The sequence below is a fragment of the Haliotis asinina genome, chromosome 1 (genome assembly GCF_037392515.1).
Source record: "Haliotis asinina isolate JCU_RB_2024 chromosome 1, JCU_Hal_asi_v2, whole genome shotgun sequence".
Classification (NCBI taxonomy): domain Eukaryota; kingdom Metazoa; phylum Mollusca; class Gastropoda; order Lepetellida; family Haliotidae; genus Haliotis; species Haliotis asinina.
The window spans coordinates 19439853-19459787 of NC_090280.1; the positions used below are offsets into that span (position 1 = coordinate 19439853).

At 40.8% G+C, this 19935-nt stretch overlaps 2 protein-coding genes across 2 annotated transcripts; both read right to left on the reverse strand.

The window, feature by feature from the left end:
- Positions 1–740: 740 nt before the first annotated feature.
- On the reverse strand, positions 741–6819 carry LOC137272232 (protein PIF-like). Its single transcript, XM_067804595.1, has 9 exons — positions 6751–6819; positions 5525–5629; positions 5163–5336; positions 4477–4668; positions 3631–3786; positions 3138–3520; positions 2276–2405; positions 1725–1816; positions 741–1143 (listed from the first exon to the last, which is right to left on the reverse strand). The coding sequence occupies exons 1-9, from the start codon at positions 6815–6817 to the stop codon at positions 1111–1113; spliced, it is 1332 nt and encodes a 443-aa protein (XP_067660696.1). The 5' UTR covers positions 6818–6819; the 3' UTR covers positions 741–1110.
- Positions 6820–12399: 5580 nt separating this feature from the next.
- LOC137272254 (protein PIF-like) lies at positions 12400–16822 on the reverse strand. Its single transcript, XM_067804617.1, has 9 exons — positions 16757–16822; positions 16244–16348; positions 15751–15924; positions 15052–15243; positions 14300–14455; positions 13814–14196; positions 13481–13610; positions 12897–12988; positions 12400–12576 (listed from the first exon to the last, which is right to left on the reverse strand). The coding sequence occupies exons 1-9, from the start codon at positions 16812–16814 to the stop codon at positions 12544–12546; spliced, it is 1323 nt and encodes a 440-aa protein (XP_067660718.1). The 5' UTR covers positions 16815–16822; the 3' UTR covers positions 12400–12543.
- Between the last annotated feature and the right edge of the window lie 3113 nt (positions 16823–19935).

Sequence of the window (19935 nt, forward strand, 5' to 3'; positions counted from 1 at the left end):
TTTCATTTGGACGGGATTTGGTGGGGTAGTCGAGTGGTTAAAACGTTTGCTCTTCACTTTCGATTCCACACATGAGTACAATATGTGACTCCTATTTCTGGTGTGGACCACCGTCTGCATCTACGTAAGTACTTATAATTTGGTCTCATTGCACCACCTATTGCAGGTACATAAATATCATATTGACATGGAATTAGCCCCATTTCAGTTTCAATACCTTCAGCCTCCCGATTCACAAAGCATTCGCGACTTCACGACCAGTCGTAACACAATAAGCTTACGAAGGTCGTAGTTCAGCGCATTGTGGATATGAATCCGGCTTTCTTTTGATTATTACGGTATGATTCAAAGATGAATTATGGCTTCAATGGATTTTTTCTTTGGGTTCAAAGATCACACTTAAAAAGCCATAAAGCGGCTTGAGAAGTCATGGTTCTAGGTACATCCACAAATAAGATAGAACAAGTAGTGAATTTATTTTGAATGTTAACGTGCGGTTGTGGGGTGCACGGTGGATCTTATGTAAGTGTTTTCGTTTTATGCCGATTTGAGCAATATTCCAGCAATATCACGGCGGGGGACACTGGAAATGGGCTTCACACATCGTACGCATGTGGAGAATGGGAGACTACCTCACCGCCCCAGTATCTAAGCAGCTTATGTTCCAATTTTATCATTTGTCCACGAGATGTTTCTTGACAGGAGTGTTGAGCTTCATAAAAACGCATGTGTAACGAATGTTTCATGCAGCATAGATTTTATTCAAAACAAATGCAAATAAATACAAATCGAACCATCTTCGAAAGCTATATTACGACACGGAGAAAGTCTGTAACTACATCAGTGATTTATTACATATGGTGATTTATTCATTGATATCATTGATCACCTCCAGAAAAACATGAATGTCCTTTTGTGACAGTTATCTGATTCTTTTGATATTCTCAGTTTTGAAGTTTCATACAATTACATGAGAAATTAGAAACTACAGATTTCATTCGAAACAAGTAAATAATCCAAAATAAAAAAAAGACATCGAATGATGTCATGGAGAATGCAGTTAACAGCAGTTGTAGTCGTCGATTTCTGGATGTCAACACTGCAGCAACTTCAGACGCCCATGCCGCAACTGCGAATACCAGTCTGAAAAAAATCAAGTGTAAACATTCAGCTGTCAGTTCAGGCAGGTAGGGTCTATCAAAATGTTTTTCTCAGGGACGTATCAGGGACGTAGGTATTAGTTCAGTTAGTGAGTGCGTTGTGTTTTACGCCGCTTTTACAATATACCAGCAATATGTAGGTGTCTCAGGTACTAGAAATTACATTCACACATTGTGTCATGCAGGGATTCGAACCCTGACTATTGCAACGAAGGCTTTTGACCCCAAGGCTACCCCGCCTCAATATGGGAACGGGTGATATATTTTCAGGGAATCAGACACGCCACATATACTCAACCCAGAAAAGTTAAGGACACCTCAACATTCAGTACTAAAGTATTATAGGGATAATAACATGAACTATTAAATACATTAATACTGAAAATGGGGGTGGTCCTTGACTGTTTTGTTGAACATGTATAGCAAACTGTTGGTGAAAAGAGGAAAGCAGGTGGAATAACTTTACTTGTTTGGGGAAAAAACATTCCACGAACAGACAGTTATTGAGGAACAAAATCCGGTATTCTAAAGAAACTTTCTATAGCGATCTGTGTCAAAACCTACCCTGTAGATGGACCCAACAAATCCGGAGAATCCTTGACTGGTACAGTCACCACTACCTATCTGTAGAGCGGCGTTCTTCCGGGGGATAGTGGCTGTCAGAGAAAAATATTGTCGGTACCATTAATGTCAACGAAACTATACTTACAACTAGTATGACTGATAATTGCCAGCATATGGAAAAGTACGTAAAAGATTCAAACACCAGTCAATTATCTGTTTTAAACAGACTTTTCACTGCATCGTCAATTTCACCTTCTGAAATGAAGAGACGAACAAAATTCTATCTAACTTAAATGAAACGTTCAATATATTAATTTCACTAATCCATAGTGTCAAATTTCCTTCATGCTCTCTCTAACCGTTATAAATGGACAAACCACACGTGGATTCTCATAATCAAGAGGCAGTCAAGGTCCCGCCACCCGCAGAAAGTTCAATAATCATTTAGTTCGTGTTTTCCCCGCCAAATGATTTCCTTATGTGATTGCTTTTACATATTCAATCGGTGGTATATAACGTAAACGCTAGATTCATATATAAATCATACTCACTTGTGGCCGGCATGACTTCCGTGACGGAGGTGAGAGAAATGTCGGTGTCGTCGTCAAACAGGGTGTAGGAGTAGATGCTGCTGTTGCTGCGAGATGGGTACATGACTTCAACCCTCACCGTTGTGGTTTTCTGTAAATCAAGATAATTTTACATCATCACTTTATGATTCCTGTTAACAAATCTAGTTTTCAACCGTCGCTCCCAAGAAGATGAAGATCCAGATTAGATTTGGGCGTCACCAACTCATGGTAGCCGTTACAGGCGACTAACGGGATCAGGTGGTCAGGCTCGCTGACACGTCATCATATCCCACTGCGTAGATGGATGCTCATGCTTTTGATCACTGGATTGTCTGATCTAAGCTCATTTATTTACAGACTGTCTTCATATAGCTGGAATATCGCAGAGTGAGACGTTAGACAACAAGCATCTGAGGCATCAGTATGGCTGCTAAAATGTTAGATTCTAGAAGGATCGAAGACGTTTCCAAAATTGTCGATTTAGTGATGAGAGATGCATATAGTGAGTGAGTGAGTGAGTTTGGTTTTACGCCGCTTTTAGCAATATTTCAGCGATATCATGGCGGGGGACACCAGAAAAATGGACCTCACACATTGTACCCATGTGGGGACTCGAAACTCGGGTCTTCAGCGTGACGAGCGAACGCTTTAACCACTAGGCTACCAAACCGCCCCGAGAGATGCATTTAGGTTCATATGGTTGTTCAGTTGAAAACTTGACTTGGACTGTCAAGAATAGATGACATAAAAATGGGTTCGGTTTTTGTTTTGTTTTGTTTTTTTTTAATATGATCGTGGACTTCTTTCTACAAATAGTATTTGTGAAAACTGAAATTCTTACATCGACGGTCAAGGTTGAGTTGATCTCGACGACAGAGTTGCCAGTTTGAAGGGTGAAGGTCACGTCCATGTTGGAGGCGTTACCAGGGACGTCGTTGACGTAGAGCATGAAGGAAGGTCCGTTCCCGTCACACTTGCCGTTCTGGAGGACAATCTGGTCGTTGATGGGAGAGGAAGGGTTGACAGAGAAGACGGTGTCGATTTCCAGATTGGAACCATAGGTGACCCCAGCTAAGGCGAAAACCGCCAGACTACTGGAACCGGAAAACACTGGTTGGTTGCCAAGGGCGACATTGTTGACTTGGATCCATGCGTTGTTGGTGGAGTTGTCGATGAATGCGGTGGTGGCGTTGTCGTAGTAGATGTCAGCCTTCATAGGACACACTGGAATGTACAATTACAGATCAGTGAAGGACGTATATTCAAAGAAAACACAGGTCTATTATCGTAAATCGTTTTAGCGGGACAAGAGGAAGATCTAGTTGGATACTAACGTGATGATGGCGGTAGACCAACGACGTCGTGGCAGCCGCAGGTGACGTTATTGAAGTTGGTGCCGAGGGGACAGTCCCTCCTGATGAGACCAAAGCCTGGAACTGTTTCCATGTAGTACTCAGGTCCGTCAGTAGAGGGCGCAAACCCACATGGATCTGTTTGGAAAGGGTGAAAATGAGGTCTTTCATAACTGCTGACGAAAAGTTGGATTGATATGTTCCCTGAACCCTTTTCTTGCTTCCAATTTGTTAAGTTTACGCTGCACTCAACAATATTCCATCTATGTATCCACAGCCTGTAAATATTCCAGTCTAGGCCAGTCATCAACAACACCGATCTACGCAAGTTGGATGCGCTGAAAATGTCTGCCAAGTCAGAAATAAGGCGAGTAGAAGAATACGAAAAGATACAACCTTCAGTGTAATTAGCCTTGGTTGGTGCATACAAATTAAACATTATTGTCTGTGTAATTAGCTATGGCAGGTGTGTGTATTATCTGAACTTACCTGCAAATTAGCCTTGGCGGGTGTATATAAATAACACATTACGTTCTGTGTAATCATCCAACACAGGTGTATATTTATGTAAAGGTGAACTTACAGGTGACCGTACATGTACACTTACCTACAGTTTACCAAGTAAAGACAGGTGAGCATAAATGCGTAACTGAAACGTAATTAGTCAAGACGTGCATATAGATGCAGTGTAATTAGCCAAGACATGTGTATAGAATTGTAAACTTACTTGCGGTGTAGTTAGCCGAGGCAGGAGGACAGGTGTCAGCAAAATGTAAATTTACCTGCAGTTCAATTAACTGAGACAGAGGTTTATAAAAGTAAACTTACCTGCAGTGTAATTAGCCACGGCAGGAGGACAGGTGTCAGCACATGACCCACTGACACATCCCACTCCATCGACGAAGGTGTTGTTGATGGGGCAACACATGGCACGTGGCACCCCACCCTGACACTGCCAGTAGGAGTTGCACAAGAGGGGGTAGGGCAGCTCGGCACCGTTACTAAGTCCACTGCACCTATCTAGGGAAACCCGAATGGAATTTATATTAAGGGAATCATTTCACCCATTTTCGGTGGTTCAAATACCATATATCTTTTTCTCATTTCTCAGTAGTACTCCAGAGCTGACGTACAGGTTTTCATTACAATGATGCTCATCATGTCAGTCACTGGTTTGTATAGTCCAGACATTTAAGTTGGATTTTATTCCATTTCAAATGGCGAGAAAGCCGCTCATATAATTACGATTCTTTCTTTGGTTAAAATACACTCATTTAGAAGCGATGGGCCTTAAAATCGTGAAACTTACGCAAATAACACATGATTAAGAAAAACATGATTAATATATCACCGTTTTTCGTGCATGAGTGTGACGGTTCTTCAACATCGTAATAGTAATGATCCATTTAGTAAAATAAATCTTTGCCTAAATATTATTATAGTACATGTCTCGCTGTTCGTTTATTAAACATGCATGGGTTTCTGTTCTTCAGATGCTGTTCTATCGAACTTACTGCAGTTGCCGTTCGCCGGTCTCACACACGTCTTGACGACGTCATCCCACACGGTTCCGTAGCCACAATACTGCACCTTGGGTACTGTGACGTCACATTGGACAAAGCGACTGCAGTCCCCTGGCAGTGCAAGGAACCGAATCCCGAGAAGGTAGTCCAACATGCTGCATATAGCTGAAGGTCAAGCATGTAAGATATATTGTTATAACTGATGACTATATCAACTTTCAATGTCGTATCTGACAAGATATATTATATGATGTGACATTCTGCACTGACATGTAGTAAGTCATAATTATTTAGAAATACACCTAATATATTGACTGTAGCCAGCAATATACCGGCTCTTTGGCATTACTTACTGGTACAGGTTGTGCCATCTCCCTGATACCCAGGATCACACACACAGGTGGAGTTGGCGCAGTTGGCGTTGACGCCGCAGTCGGTGCTGTTCGTGCAAGATAAAGCTGAAAGGGGAAGACACAAAGTTCTAATCTTCGGTCGATGGTCAGATCTTTCGGACTCTGACAAAATATGTTACCCATCAAAAGTTTAGACTCGCCTAAAGTACCCACTATCTGTTATGTAATATGGTTATATCGTAGATGACATTCTCCACTAACTTGGGAGGAACAGCAGCAAACCCTCTGCAGATGAACTGCACGAGGATCATGCATCAAACTTCTGAAAATCATGTGGAAATACTGTGCATGTTAGCAGTTGTGTTTTAGTGTAAAGCTTTGTTCAAAATTCTCCCCTTGACTCTGGGTTTCATTTTATTCAACCTATGACAATAACATTTTTCAGTATTACGAAATTTGTTTTACAATACAGCAGTTCATGTGCAAACAGTACCTTAAACAGTATGGAAAATCTAGTTTAGAACAATTGACTGAAGTAAGTTACTACATCTACACAAAGGAGTGTAAACATTGGATGGGTAGTATAGTTTACCAGTATGTAGACCTTTGTCACAGATACCAGAATTTTACAATATTATCGATATTACACCATGAACCGTATTTCAGTCTTTGAATATATACACTTACTGGAGACATTTAGATGAATTATTCTGACTTTAGAAATCACACATCTAAAGACAGTTTTTGCAGTGCGTAATAATTTCAGCATTTGAAATGGCGCTGTATGTGTTTGTAACGGATGCTCATGGTACCGTGGTATCGAAACTCTTTGACAGTGATATCGAAACTCTTTGACAGTGATATCGAAACTCTTTGACAGTGGTATCGAAACTCTTTGACAGTGATATCGAAACTCTTTGACAGTGGTATCGAAACTCTTTGACAGTGATATCGAAACTCTTTGACAGTGGTATCGAAGCTCTTTGACAGTGGTATCGAAACTCTTTGACAGTGATATCGAAACTCTTTGACAGTGGTATCGAAACTCTTTGACAGTGATATCGAAACTCTTTGACAGTGATATCGAAACACAAGCAAATGATACATGTGATAAACACGTACTGTTTGTTTTTCCTTCAACAGAGTATTCTTATGGCTGTACAAATGCTAATGTTTTTGGCTATTAAAATATGATTTTTGTCGCTTTCACGTTCCTATATACGTACCCGTTGTCTGCATGACCATGGCACCCAGCATGACTATCGCTACCCCGCAAAACGTAACCAGTGTCATGTTGGTATCTGCATGATAAAAAGAGCACTACATTAATTAGCAACACTAATTACCATTCTGTCTAAGTAACATTGACTGTCACAAAGGTTAAACATGTCAGTGCACATATATGAAAAAAGAATCTTGTGAAAAGCTGAGATGAGAAGAGTTACATACATGTATGTCACTGTTAGTCCTTGGGATAATCCGACTGATGCCTTCTGTTAAAGACGCAACCTACACTCTGTATTTTGTTGCAAAGCAACATGCAAACATGAGTAGGTTGACTATGCTTGGGATTAGTGAAGATCAGGGTTAGACATGAGCTTCAGTAACCCATGCTTGTCATAGAAGGCGAGTAACAGGATCGGGTGGACAGACTCGCTGACTTGGTTGACTCGTGTCAGTTGCGTACATCGAGTTCTTGATGTTGATTACTTGAATTGTTTGGTTCAGATTCGATTATTTACAGATCGATGCCATCTAGCAGGGATACTGCTGAGAGCTGCGTACAACAGCAGATTCACAAAATCCATGATGCATTGCTGAATGACGCGATTATAGGACTCCGATCTCAGTGGGTCGTCCTTTTAAAAAAATCGGTTTTAATAATATAAATGTTTATGTTCCGATTCTAATTATCATAAACGGGAGTTATGTACTCACGGAAACGAATAAGGAAACATCTTAAAGTACAAGTGTCCCTTTGTTCTTTTCCACGTTTCGTCACACGTTTGTATTGCAGTGAGGGTGAAATTCGGTAAAAGAAAAAAAGAACTCTTGTACTTGTGTTCCCTTATTTGTTTCCATGAGTATATTGCCTTTAAGAGTTATTCACCTGTTGCTGATTTGAACATCCAGTTTGTTTGGTGAAAAGTAAACGCGTTATTCAAAATATAACAACGTTTAGAATATCTAAAATAAATGTAGCTTTACTTACAAGTTCGTAGACCCCTTTGCGTAGACAACTGGAACTGACTGTCTAGTACAACAATACGCTCCTTATATATACTATCATCATGTTATCATAATCTGTAACTTTGGCCACAGGGAATCATTCAGAGATGATGGGACCCTGCAGTCACTACGTCGCCGAAAGCTGTCGTCTCCGCTGGTGCCGACGGGGAGATTGATGCTAATCACTTCAGTTATGGGTCAAATTAGCTGGATCGGTTAGCCATTGCTGACCGATGATATCATTTATTTGTGATTAAGATACGTGTTACAGTAGGTCTCATAACATCAAGACATATCACACTGTGAAGATCCCACATATTGCATAGCCCTGTAGAATAAGTACAGTGTCGGAATATCATAATTTTTCACACACTAACATACTGCATTTACAGTATGTGTGAATATCTATAGCAAGCCCCCCACACCCTTACTATTGCATCGCCAAACGTGACACATAGATTGGTGTACTCGTGCCTTTTGATACATTTGGTATTCTGAATATTTTTGGCGTTCCCATCGCAACAAATGTGACTTAGACTGAAATTGGAGGTGATGGGGTGAATATTCATGCCTGTGTCTTCTTGTCCAGTAATTGACTTCCGTTGATAAATGCACAGAGCAAAATACAGGAAGTACCAGATTTCGTTCTTTTGTATTTAGAATGCAGACTTGCGGCTTCATTGAGTTCATGATTACCTATTTACTTGATCTGCGTTTCTTGTCAGTTATTACACGACGCTGGAACTACTTCAACTCATTTTTATTCCAAATAACCTATACATTCATTTTGGAAATGACATCAAATATGAGACAATTCAAGGAGAACACCTGGATTTCAGATTGTGACGTCACCGTTCCGTGGCTTCGTTGTTGATACCACTTTATGTTATTGACACTACTTTATGTTATTGACACTACTTTACGTTATTGACACCACTTTGTGATATTAACATCACTTAATATTATTTGCATCACTTTACATTATACTGTTGAGATCGTAGGGAGGTAACTGCTTGTGAGAAACTGGTAGTGTTTTCATTTTTGAGAAGAACATGATACTCATCCTCGACATAGTCTTCATTACAAAAATGACATAAACTTCTATTTTTATCACGTACAGTTTTCTTTCTAAGATATTTAACATAAAAATTTGTAGTGATATTCGGATTTTACAGAAAGCTCTCCTTAAATTTCTATCCTGTACTTCGGATACATATTTTTCAGGAGCAAGTATTGATTCCATGATTACTCTCGGAGGGTGCGGGATCGAATCCCAAATGGGACGCAACCAAAACAAGTACTAGAATTTGTATTTTACTAAGAAGTGAAATCCCAAATATGACATATGTTGAATGATTTCATATTTGCATAGTGACGCAAAAATCATGAAAGCGATATTTGCCAGAGCCATTTTTATGAAAATATGTCATTTAATCTTTGCGTAAGGGCAAAAATAAATAACTCCGCATTTCCCACATCTTGAGATATCCAAACAAGGGGGAAACCAGCAATAAAAAATATTTCTTATATCAGACACCCAAAAATCTTTCCCATTATAATCCTATCCTTTCAACAAATATAAGTGTGATTTTTGTTGTTGTTGTTGTTGTTGTTTTGTTTTTTTGATAGAATCAACATATTTAACTCCCCATATTTCGGAACCACAGGGAAGATTCGGAACTATGCTTCTGTCAAATATTTTAGAAACACCTGGGAAAGATGTAAACCCTTTGTCTTCAAAGACCTGATGTACGGGATCAAGACTAGGTGCTTGCAGGCTGTTGACCATGACAACCGGGAAGATACAGTCAATCATAAATATTTGTGTAGTGAAACTTACGTTTATTTCCTTATTACACTACGACCATTTCTCAAATGTATTGAGAATACCACCTTTTCTGAAAACAATAACATTATTTCAGGTGTACAACGAGGCCTCATTTCTTGCAACATAACTGAAGAACATTTAACTGTTTCTGGGAGCCACTACCTGGAAATGATAATAAAACAATATCATCTGCAAATACTTACAGAATTATATGACTAATATCTTGTGAAACAAAAACTCAGTAGTCACAACCATTATACATTTCGGTTACAAGTTCATTTATGAAAAATATAAATAAGATTGGACTGAGCACTGAGTCTCAAACCAGAATTCCAAAAACCCTGTTATCAGATTCAATTACACCTCCAACAGATGATGGTTTTAAGACATCCTTGAAATACTGAAACCAATCGGCAGGGGTTATTGCATCCTGTCGTGCATTACTTGTAGATACTTCTTAATAGTCATTCACACATATTTGCAGCTTCGTTTAATGTCTGACTCATATTCGTTTTCTGCAAATTTTATTTAGCTTTACATATCTTTCTAACTTCAGTTTTGCAGATAAATAACCCTTTTAAGTTAGAGTCCCTCATGAAATGCCCTGAACCCATGTAATAGCATATAGACCATATACAAACTGCTCACACCTTTCCCCCACAAAATATCAGTATATCAGCTAATTTCTTAACTACAGCACTTACATCTGGTGTAATGGAACATCGTTCGTGAAGTAGAAACGTGATCGTCAAACATATGAATGCATTCTCTGTTGCTAACATATTCCTGGTATAATGGAACATCAGTTTACATAATTGACATCTGTTTAAGTTATTGACATCACTTTAAGGTGAAAGCACTTTATATTGCCAACACAACTTTACATTATTGACACTGCTTCACATTATTGACACCACTTTACATTACTGAAATTTCTCTACGTTGGCACCTCTTTACGTTATTGACACCACTTTACATTGTCGACATTAGTTTACCTTTTTGACACTGCTTCACATTACTGACACCACTTTACTTTATTACCACCACTTTACGTTGACACCTTTTTACGTTATTGACACCACTTTACATTGACGGCATTACTTTACATCACTGACCTCACTTTACATTGTTGATACCACTTTACGTTCCCGAGTAAGAAGGTACTTGAAAACAAACTACATTACGTCAAAGCTTCACCTTTCTGGGTTTGATTTCATTATGTTGTATCATTTGTATCACGTCAATTCTTCACCTTCCTAGACCGGATGTCATTATGTTCTATGAATTGTTTTCCATATGCACAAAGTAAAATGAATCAGCAATGCCCTACATCTTAACTCGTTAACTTGAATAAAGTTATTAGGAAATCAACATGAGGCCGGGGGTATGGCTAGGGGTACGTCACAATACATTAACTGTCCAGTAGATACGTTAATGTCAGTGGGACATAGCGCATAGCACATCTCTCGTTTATTGACTGCAATGGTCAATTACATGCAGTCAAAATGCATGCACTTATGTTGGCCTAAGATATCTGGTACGTGTACTGCTACTGATACGGTGAATCAGTGCATGCTGCAAGACATGGGACAAAGGCATATTTGCATCCCCGTTGGAATACTCATTCACTGCATGGGTGGTCCTGCAGATCCGTTGGAATATTCCTTCACTGCATGGATGGTCCTGCTGATCCATTGGAATATTCCTTCACTGCATGGGTGGTCCTGCAGATCCGTTGGAATACTCCTTCACTGCATGGATGGTCCTGCTGATCCATTGGAATATTCCTTCACTGCATGGGTGGTCCTGCAGATCTGTTGGAATGATCCTTCACTGCACGGGTGGTCCATGGGTGCTAACCCTGTGAATTATTTTGCAACCTTCGTGTACACAATGGAAATATTGTTGTTTAAATTCAGTTTCTCGTGCTGCGTGAAAGTTCAGTTTCTTGTGGTGCGTGATTGATCCTCGGACGTGACATTCTAAAACGCGCTAAAAACTAGTACTTGTTCAAACCCTGCCTGGCGCCCGGCATTTAGAGGATGAAATAAAAACTGGTTGTGTCAGAGTCAGTAGACTGTACCACAGCAGTGTATACGTGTTAACCTCCAAAACACTCACCCAGTAAGCTGGCACTGTAAAACCGGCACTAGTCCACACTGGTAAGGGTAGACACACTCGTGCGCACATGCTACTAGCGGTAAGTCCCCAAACTTTGAAAGTCGGTTTCAACGTACCACTTTCTAACCTTGGTATTTCTGTTATTTAAGTATGTTTGAATTTTTCTAATGTATTGTCTTCTTCAAATAACAGTTTTGAGCTCTACGTGCTAGCTTTATATTCATGTATGTGACACTCAAGTACTTGCACTGTCCATCTTTGACAGGTTTTGCTAACATACTACCACTGTGCTACAATAATCATGGCGTTCAACCGCTTTCTCGCATACATGAACTGGTAAAGGACTTTATGAAGCCTTGATCACACCTTTCTGTGGCATTTGGCGTCTTTCACAATGTTTATTTGTTTGCTCACAGAATGATAACGCTAAATACCAGTACGCGAGTATTTGCTTGATTAACGGGTACAATGTTTGAAGCCCATTTCTGGTGTTCCCCGCCCTGAAGTTGCTGGAATGTTGCTAAAAGCGGCGTAAAATCATACTCACTGATTGTGGAAATCGTCCCAACAGAATATGGTCGTTAATGAACTGATATCATTTATATATAACCTCCAGAGAAATATGAGAAGGTCTTTGGGCAGTTTTGTGGAGTTTCATTCAACGAGTACATTCATGTGCAACAAACATTTGGTGTTTGGAAAACATATTTTATTCGAAAACAAAAATAATTCACAACAAATGCTAATAAAGACAATCGAATAATCGAGAGTCGATGTGTGTCACGGAGTCAAAGACAATATCAGTATTCGTCTTTGTTCTGATGTCAACACTGTAGCAGCTTTAGACGCCCATGCCGCAGCTACGAATTCCGGTCTGAAAGAGAATGTCGACAATGTGAACATAGTAAAATTTAAGAGATCTGTTTCTAAAATATTAAATCTTGACTTGAAGACTTTCTTTCCTTATAAAGTGAGACAGGCGGTTACTGAAAAACACAAAATGTATTTCAAAGACATTTCCAAGGACCTTTTTGTGTTTATATGAATATATTGCAAGTTAGATAGCGTATTGGGTTTATGTATCTGAGGGTGAATTCAACGAACTAATGCCACTCAAACACAGAGATGTGTTATTGAGGAACAAAATCAGGTATTCTAACGAAAATTTATATTGCGATCTGTGTCAAAACCTACCCTGTAGATGGATCCAACAAATCCGGAGAATCCTTGACTGGTGCAGTCTCCACTCCCTATCTGTAGTGCGGCGTTCTTCCTGGGGATGGTGGCTGAGAGAAAGAAAACAAAAGTATCGTTAATACCAAACGAAAAACAATTCTATTGTGATTCTTTTTCGTCAGCATCAGTAAAGAAGTAACTTATAGCATATAGATATACTCGAAATGTCCTGGTCCACCATCTGCTAGATACCCATGAAGATCTGTCAGGATTGGTTTTCAACAACGCATGCTTGGGTAATAGCGGACTAAATGGATCGGGTGGCCAGGCTCCATTGACTTGACATCGTCTCCAAATTGCGTAGATTGATGCTCATGTTGCTGATCACTGATTGTCTGGTGCAGACTTGATTATTTGCAAACCGCCGCCATATAGCTGGAATATTACTGAATTCGGCATTAAATAGCAAGCAGTTCTACAAAAATGTTCTGCTAGAAACAGACAATGCCCATAGTTGATACCACAACAAATTCAGTCTATATCCACAAATGGACATCTGTTCTGTCCATGTTCTCAAATCCTCCTTCCTTTCCCTTACTCACTTGTGGCAGGCATGACGTCTGTGACAGTGGTGAGGGAAATATCGGTGTCATCGTCGAACACGGTGTAGGAGTAGATGCTGCTGTTGCTGCGAGCTGGGTACATGACTTCAACTCTCACTGTTGTGTTTTTCTGGATATAGAGTTTACACTTGATTTATCATTCGTGATATCACATATATAAAACAATTGCCCTTTCGGATATCGACTGTGTATTAGATACTCCATTCAACACCACACGTGGGCGGAGTTAATTTAAAAATAGTGATGCCCCAGTAAGACTTTTCAAAAATGTCGCTTTTGTATATTGTATTGTTTGGGTAAAGAAAGTCTTACATCCACGGTCAAGGTTGAGTTAATCTCGACGACAGAGTTGCCAGTTTGAAGGGTGAATGTCACGTCCATCATGGAGGCGTTACCAGGGACGTCGTTGACGTAGAGCATGAAGGAGGGTCCGTTCACGTCACACTTGCCGTTCTGCAGGACAATCTGGTCGTTGATGGGGGAGGAAGGGTTGACAGAGAAGACGGTGTCGATTTCCAGATTGGAACCATAGGTGACCCCAGCCAGAGCGAAAACCGCCAGACTACTGGAACCGGAAAACACTGGTTGGTTGCCAAGGGCGACGTTGTTGACTTGGATCCATGCGTTGTTGGTGGAGTTGTCGATGAATGCGGTGGTGGCGTTGTCGTAGTAGATGTCAGCCTTCATGGGACACACTGGAATGTACAATTACAGATCAGTGAAGGACGTATATTCAAAGAAAACACAGGTCTAAATCGTTTTAGGCGGGACAAGAGGAAGATCTAGTTGGATACTAACGTGATGATGGCGGTAGACCAACGACGTCGTGGCAGCCGCAGGTGACGTTATTGAAGTTGGTGCCGAGGGGACAGTCCCTCCTGATGAGACCAAAGCCCGGAACTGTCTCCATGTAGTATTCAGGTCCGTCGTTAGAGGGCGCAAACCCACATGGATCTGTTTGGAAAGGGTGAAAATGAGGTCTCTCATAACTGCTGACGAAAAGTTGGATTGATATGTTCCCTGAACCCTTTTCTTGCTTCCAATTTCTTAAGTTTACACTGCATTCAACAATATTCTATTTATGCATGTAAATATTGCAGTCTAGGCCAGTGATCAACAACACCGATCTACGCAAGTTGGATGCGCTGAAAATGTCTGCCAAGTCAGAAATAAGGCGAGTAGAAGAACACGAAAAGATACAACCTTCAGTGTAATTAGCCTTGGTTGGTGCATACAAATTAAACATTATTGTCTGTGTAATTAGCTGTGGCAGGTGTGTGTATTATCTGAACTTACCTGCAAATTAGCCTTGGCGGGTGTATATAAGTAACACATTACGTTCTGTGTAATCATCCAACACAGGTGTATATTTATGTAAAGGTGAACTTACAGGTGACCGTACATGTACACTTACCTACAGTTTAACAATTAAAGACAGGTGAGCATAAATGTATGCGTAGCTGAAATGTAATTAGTCAAGACGTGCATTTAGATGTCAACTCACCTGCAGTGTAATTAACCAAGACATGGGTATAGAATTGTAAACTTACCTGCAGTGTAATTAGCCACAGCAGGAGGACAGGTGTCAGCACATGACCCACTGACACATCCCACTCCATCGACGAAGGTGTTGTTGACAGGGCAACACATGGCACGTGGCACCCCACCCTGACACTGCCAGTAGGAGTTGCACAAGAGGGGGTAGGGCAGCTCGGCACCGTTACTCAGTCCACTGCACTTATCTGAAACAGATGATGTCATCATGCGGAAGAGGTGGATAACAATACAGGTATCTATTTTATTAAGTCGAAGAAAAATGTAAATGTAACATTTTACATTTAAAATTATTATGGATCCATTTTAAAACATTGTTGTTTTTGGGTGGTGCCATGACGCTTCTACGTTTTACAGGCAGGTACATTTTAAAAGATGTATTTGAGAAAGGATATGTGTGTACCCATTCCTGAAAGCACGTAGCATGATCAAACGATTAAAGAGAGTGAGTCAAAATTGTTTTGAGCCCGTTTTAGCAATATTCCCGAAATATCACCGCGGCGGACACAAAACATTGACACTATCTCAGGAAACGAAGCCGGGTGTTCAGCGTGACAAGTGGACGCTTTGACCATTAGGCCACCCCGTCGTTGTATCACAAGCTCTCCCTTGATTTGAAGCATCTGCCCAGTGTAAGCATTGGTGTGCTCCACTTCACCGATGCAGAGATTTTTGGGTTTCGTAGTTCTACTTACTGCAGTTGCCGTTCGCCGGTCTCACACACGTCTTGACGACGTCATCCCACACTGTACCGTAGCCACAATACTGCACCTTGGGTACTGTGACGTCACACTGGACAAAGCGACTGCAGTCCCCTGGCAATGCCAGGAACCGGATCCCGAGAAGGTAGTCCAGCATACTGCATATAGCTGAAGGTCAAGGACGTCAAAGCTGAGTTAATACGTCATATCTTTTCTATGTTCACTATCATATTTGTCATGGCGTGAGGGACGGTTTCTCTCACTGCCACTGAAATTTATTTATTGTTACTATTATTTATTGTAATTAGATATTATCCTTCATGAGGTAGTTTCGCAAAACACTTTTTCAATTTTGTATTCTTTCGACGTGAAGAAAGGATTGGGTCTTTTTGGAGAAGTATACGAACTGTCACCAATTGTTTGCTTTAACAATTTGACTGTGTTCTGAATTCAACAGTCATTGCAAGGTCTAGTTGGCATTACTTACTGGTACAGGTCGTGCCATCTCCCTGATACCCAGGATCACACACACAGGTGGAGTTGGCGCAGTTGGCGTTGACGCCGCAGTCGGTGCTGTTCATGCAGGATAAAGCTAAAAGGAAATTATCAGTTTCAAACTGAATGATGAAGGTATACTTGACGTTCCTGGCGACTCGTGATATGTGTACAGTTCTAAACACGTCCTTGTAATCTTGAGTGAATGAGTGAGCTGGAATGCAAAGTAATAGAACGGCGGGGGACAACAGAAATGGGCTTCGTACATTGTGTCCATGAGGGGAATCGAACCGGGGATTTAGGTGTGACTAGGCTTCCCTACAACCCGCTGAGACGAGATCAACACGTTTGATACAACGTCTGTTTGAGAACGATTGTAACCTTAAATTTCGGAATTTTGTGGAGAAAATTATATTGTTATAATATGTCTTGGTTGTCTTATGGGGGTAATTTGCTTTACCAGAGTCATCTGTAAAAAGTTGTACCGGGTTATGATCATACTCACCCTCCGTCTGTGTAACCATGACAACGAGCAGGAGTGTAGCGAGTCTATCCAGGGACATTATGAATTCAGTGACTGTAAAGATAAACATTCAGGCATCATCATCATCATCATCATCATCATCATCATCATCATCACCATCATCATCATCATCATCATCACCATCACCATTATCATCATCATCATCATCATCATCATCACCATCATCATCATCATCATCACCATCATCTTCAACATCATTGTCGTCGTCGTTAGATTTAATATTAAACATAGCAAAGAGACAAAGTGAGACACCAATAATTGGATTTACAGGCTGTTACAATACCAATACAGGGAATCGAACCCGTACCTTTCGCATGACACCCTAACGTCTTGTCCATCCACTAACATCATCACTAATATTATATAATAATGAGACAGAATTCCACCCTGAGATGCCACCAATCTCCTCTACAGAGAGAACCCACTGAAGCCGAGTTCACACTGCGCCCATTACCTTACCCAACTATTTTGTCACGTGGAAATGGTGTTACAAATCTACATAGGTCAGTGTCATCCGTGAAGATCCGGGTCAGAATTGTCGGCAACTCATACTTGTCGTACGAGAGGACTGATGGCATCAAGTGGTCAGGCTTACTGACTTTGTTGACTCATCATATCCCAACTATGATGCTCAGGCTGTTAAGCACGGAAGTGTCTGGTCCAGACTCGATTAATTACAGACCGCCGTCGTATAGCTGGAATATTGTTGAGTGCGGCGTATAACTAAACTCACCAACTCACTCCAAAACCCCTCACTCACACACTCACTCACTCAGCAACAAACCAACCACCAAAATGAACGTGGCAAGCACTGGTGGACAAGACTCACCTGTTGAGAGAATGGATGTGTGACGACAGCTTCAGAAGTAGCTTGGAACGACAGAGGAATGTGAATGTCTGGTCCGTGTCCCAGCCCGTATTTATGCAGCGACCAGAGGTCCATGACTGTTATCAGATGAATCGGTTATGTAACCCTGTGCCTGACCATGGGGAGCAAGTAACCGTGGCATCATAACTGCAGCGTTATCTGTCGTGGTCGCCGACGGCTGAACGTGCATTCATTACGTCACGTTGTTGACGATGTCGATACATGATAACATCACATTCATGTACATACCTTTAACGAATGGTTTGGTAGTGGCTAACCGTGCACAGCGAGAGTGAGTTTAGCTTTGCGGGGACACCAGACATGGGATTCACATATCGTACCTATGTGGGGAATCGAACCCCGGGTCTGTTAACAATATTTCAACATTATATTTCATACATGGTTTCAGTGTAGGGAATCAAACACGGGACTTCAACTTCAACCGTTAGGCTACCCCACTATGTGTGGGATGTAAGACTGGACCCTTAATATCACGTTGTACATAATTACATAACTGTACGTAAAGCTTATAAGTGAGTGGGTATTTTTTACCTTACTCTCAGCGTTTTTCCGCAATATGAAGATGGAGGGCGTAAGAAATAGGATTCAACCCACATACCCACGTTCGGAATCAAACGCTTTAACTAAATCCTCTGCAACCCCAACGCCCTCAACAATTATCGGCCTGCTGTTCTTTATGTTTGTTTGTTTGTTTTTAGTATGTTTTTTTTTCTTTTTGTGTGTGTCGGGGTGTGTGTGGGGTGTGTGTGTTTCTTTTTAGCCACATTTGCATGTGATCTGAAATAATTCAGAGCTTAAGCAGGTCATTCAAGGACTGTGTAAGTAGACCAACATAAATTATGACCGAGTATAAACCCTTTATGAATATTTTTCTTCGTGACCCCTCAGTAAACCTGGATCAAGCTAAACATTATTACACGATGGACATAACTTCGGTGTTTTATCTCGTGTGCTAATTTGTGCTGGTGTAAACTTAATGTTGTTCACAATAACCCATTTTCTTTCCATTTCAGATACGCAAATACGCAAGAGAGAACATAACAGATAAGAATAACATTGTTAGCAAGTATTAGCGGTCGTTATATAATTAGAACATACATTTAATCCATATCAGTATGATCGTTTACAACTGAAGCGAGATTGACCTGAAAGCATTTGTTATGTATATTTAGCTTCAGGGTATCCCAAAGCGATGTCACTATCTATCTTCATCTGGACTGATGCCGTGATGGACCGGGTCAAAATTGGTCCTTAGTAACCCATGCTTGCCGTGAGAGGCGACTATGGGGATCGGATGGTCAGGCTCCCTGACTGAGAAACACATGTCATCGTATCCCATTTGCGTAAATCGATGGTCATGCTGTTGATCACTGGGTTGTCTGGTCCAGACTCGATTTTGTACAGACCGCTGCCACATAACTAGAATAGTCCTGAGTGCGGCGCAAAACTAAACTCGGTCACGTACAAACTCACTCATGTGGACATGACCGACGTTTCCACAGCTGATCAGAACCTGAATAGTGTACAGTGTCTATATATACAAACACAACACTAACTGAAACAGTCCTTTTATTTCTCCGACTACACTTACTGCTTGAGGATATATAGTGAATGACTTTTGGAGATAAATCTGGGCGTTCCAAGGATTGAGTAATTCAGTAAGGTTATAGGATGAAACCTTTCCATGTTCCGGGGAAGTGGCAACACTGAAGTCCTATTTTAATTAAGAAAACATGTGATTTGGCATTTTAGTAAAAAATCATGTTCGCTTTCACTGTATACAGATGAACCCCAAAATACTGTTTTTGTTCATTCACTAAACATGTTGATTTCCTCTTTTAATTGGGCTTCGTTTGACCGACACCTTTCTGAAATGTAAAGAATAGTGAAGAGTGACTTCACTGTTCTCAATGGAGCCTGTTAGTCTCACGAGGCACCCTTTTCGGGGGTAAGCAGGTTCCCGCTTCGCGCGCAAACTTGCGATATGCGAGACGGAGCCCAGCTTAACTCTGGTATTAGATTTCCTGTGACACTTGCAACGTGGGCTAGCCAGGCTAGCTATTCTGTTTACGTCCCGAGCCCAAAGAATTCTTATACTACGAACGTTTCGAGAAAAAGGGCCCAGACATGGTTCAAAATTGTGCCACCGCCAAATGTGACTTCACTAGACCGGACCAAGTGTAAAACCATGCGTGGCTGTCACACCTGTCGTAATAAAAAAATTAGTTGGCTAATTTAGGGATAGTCATGT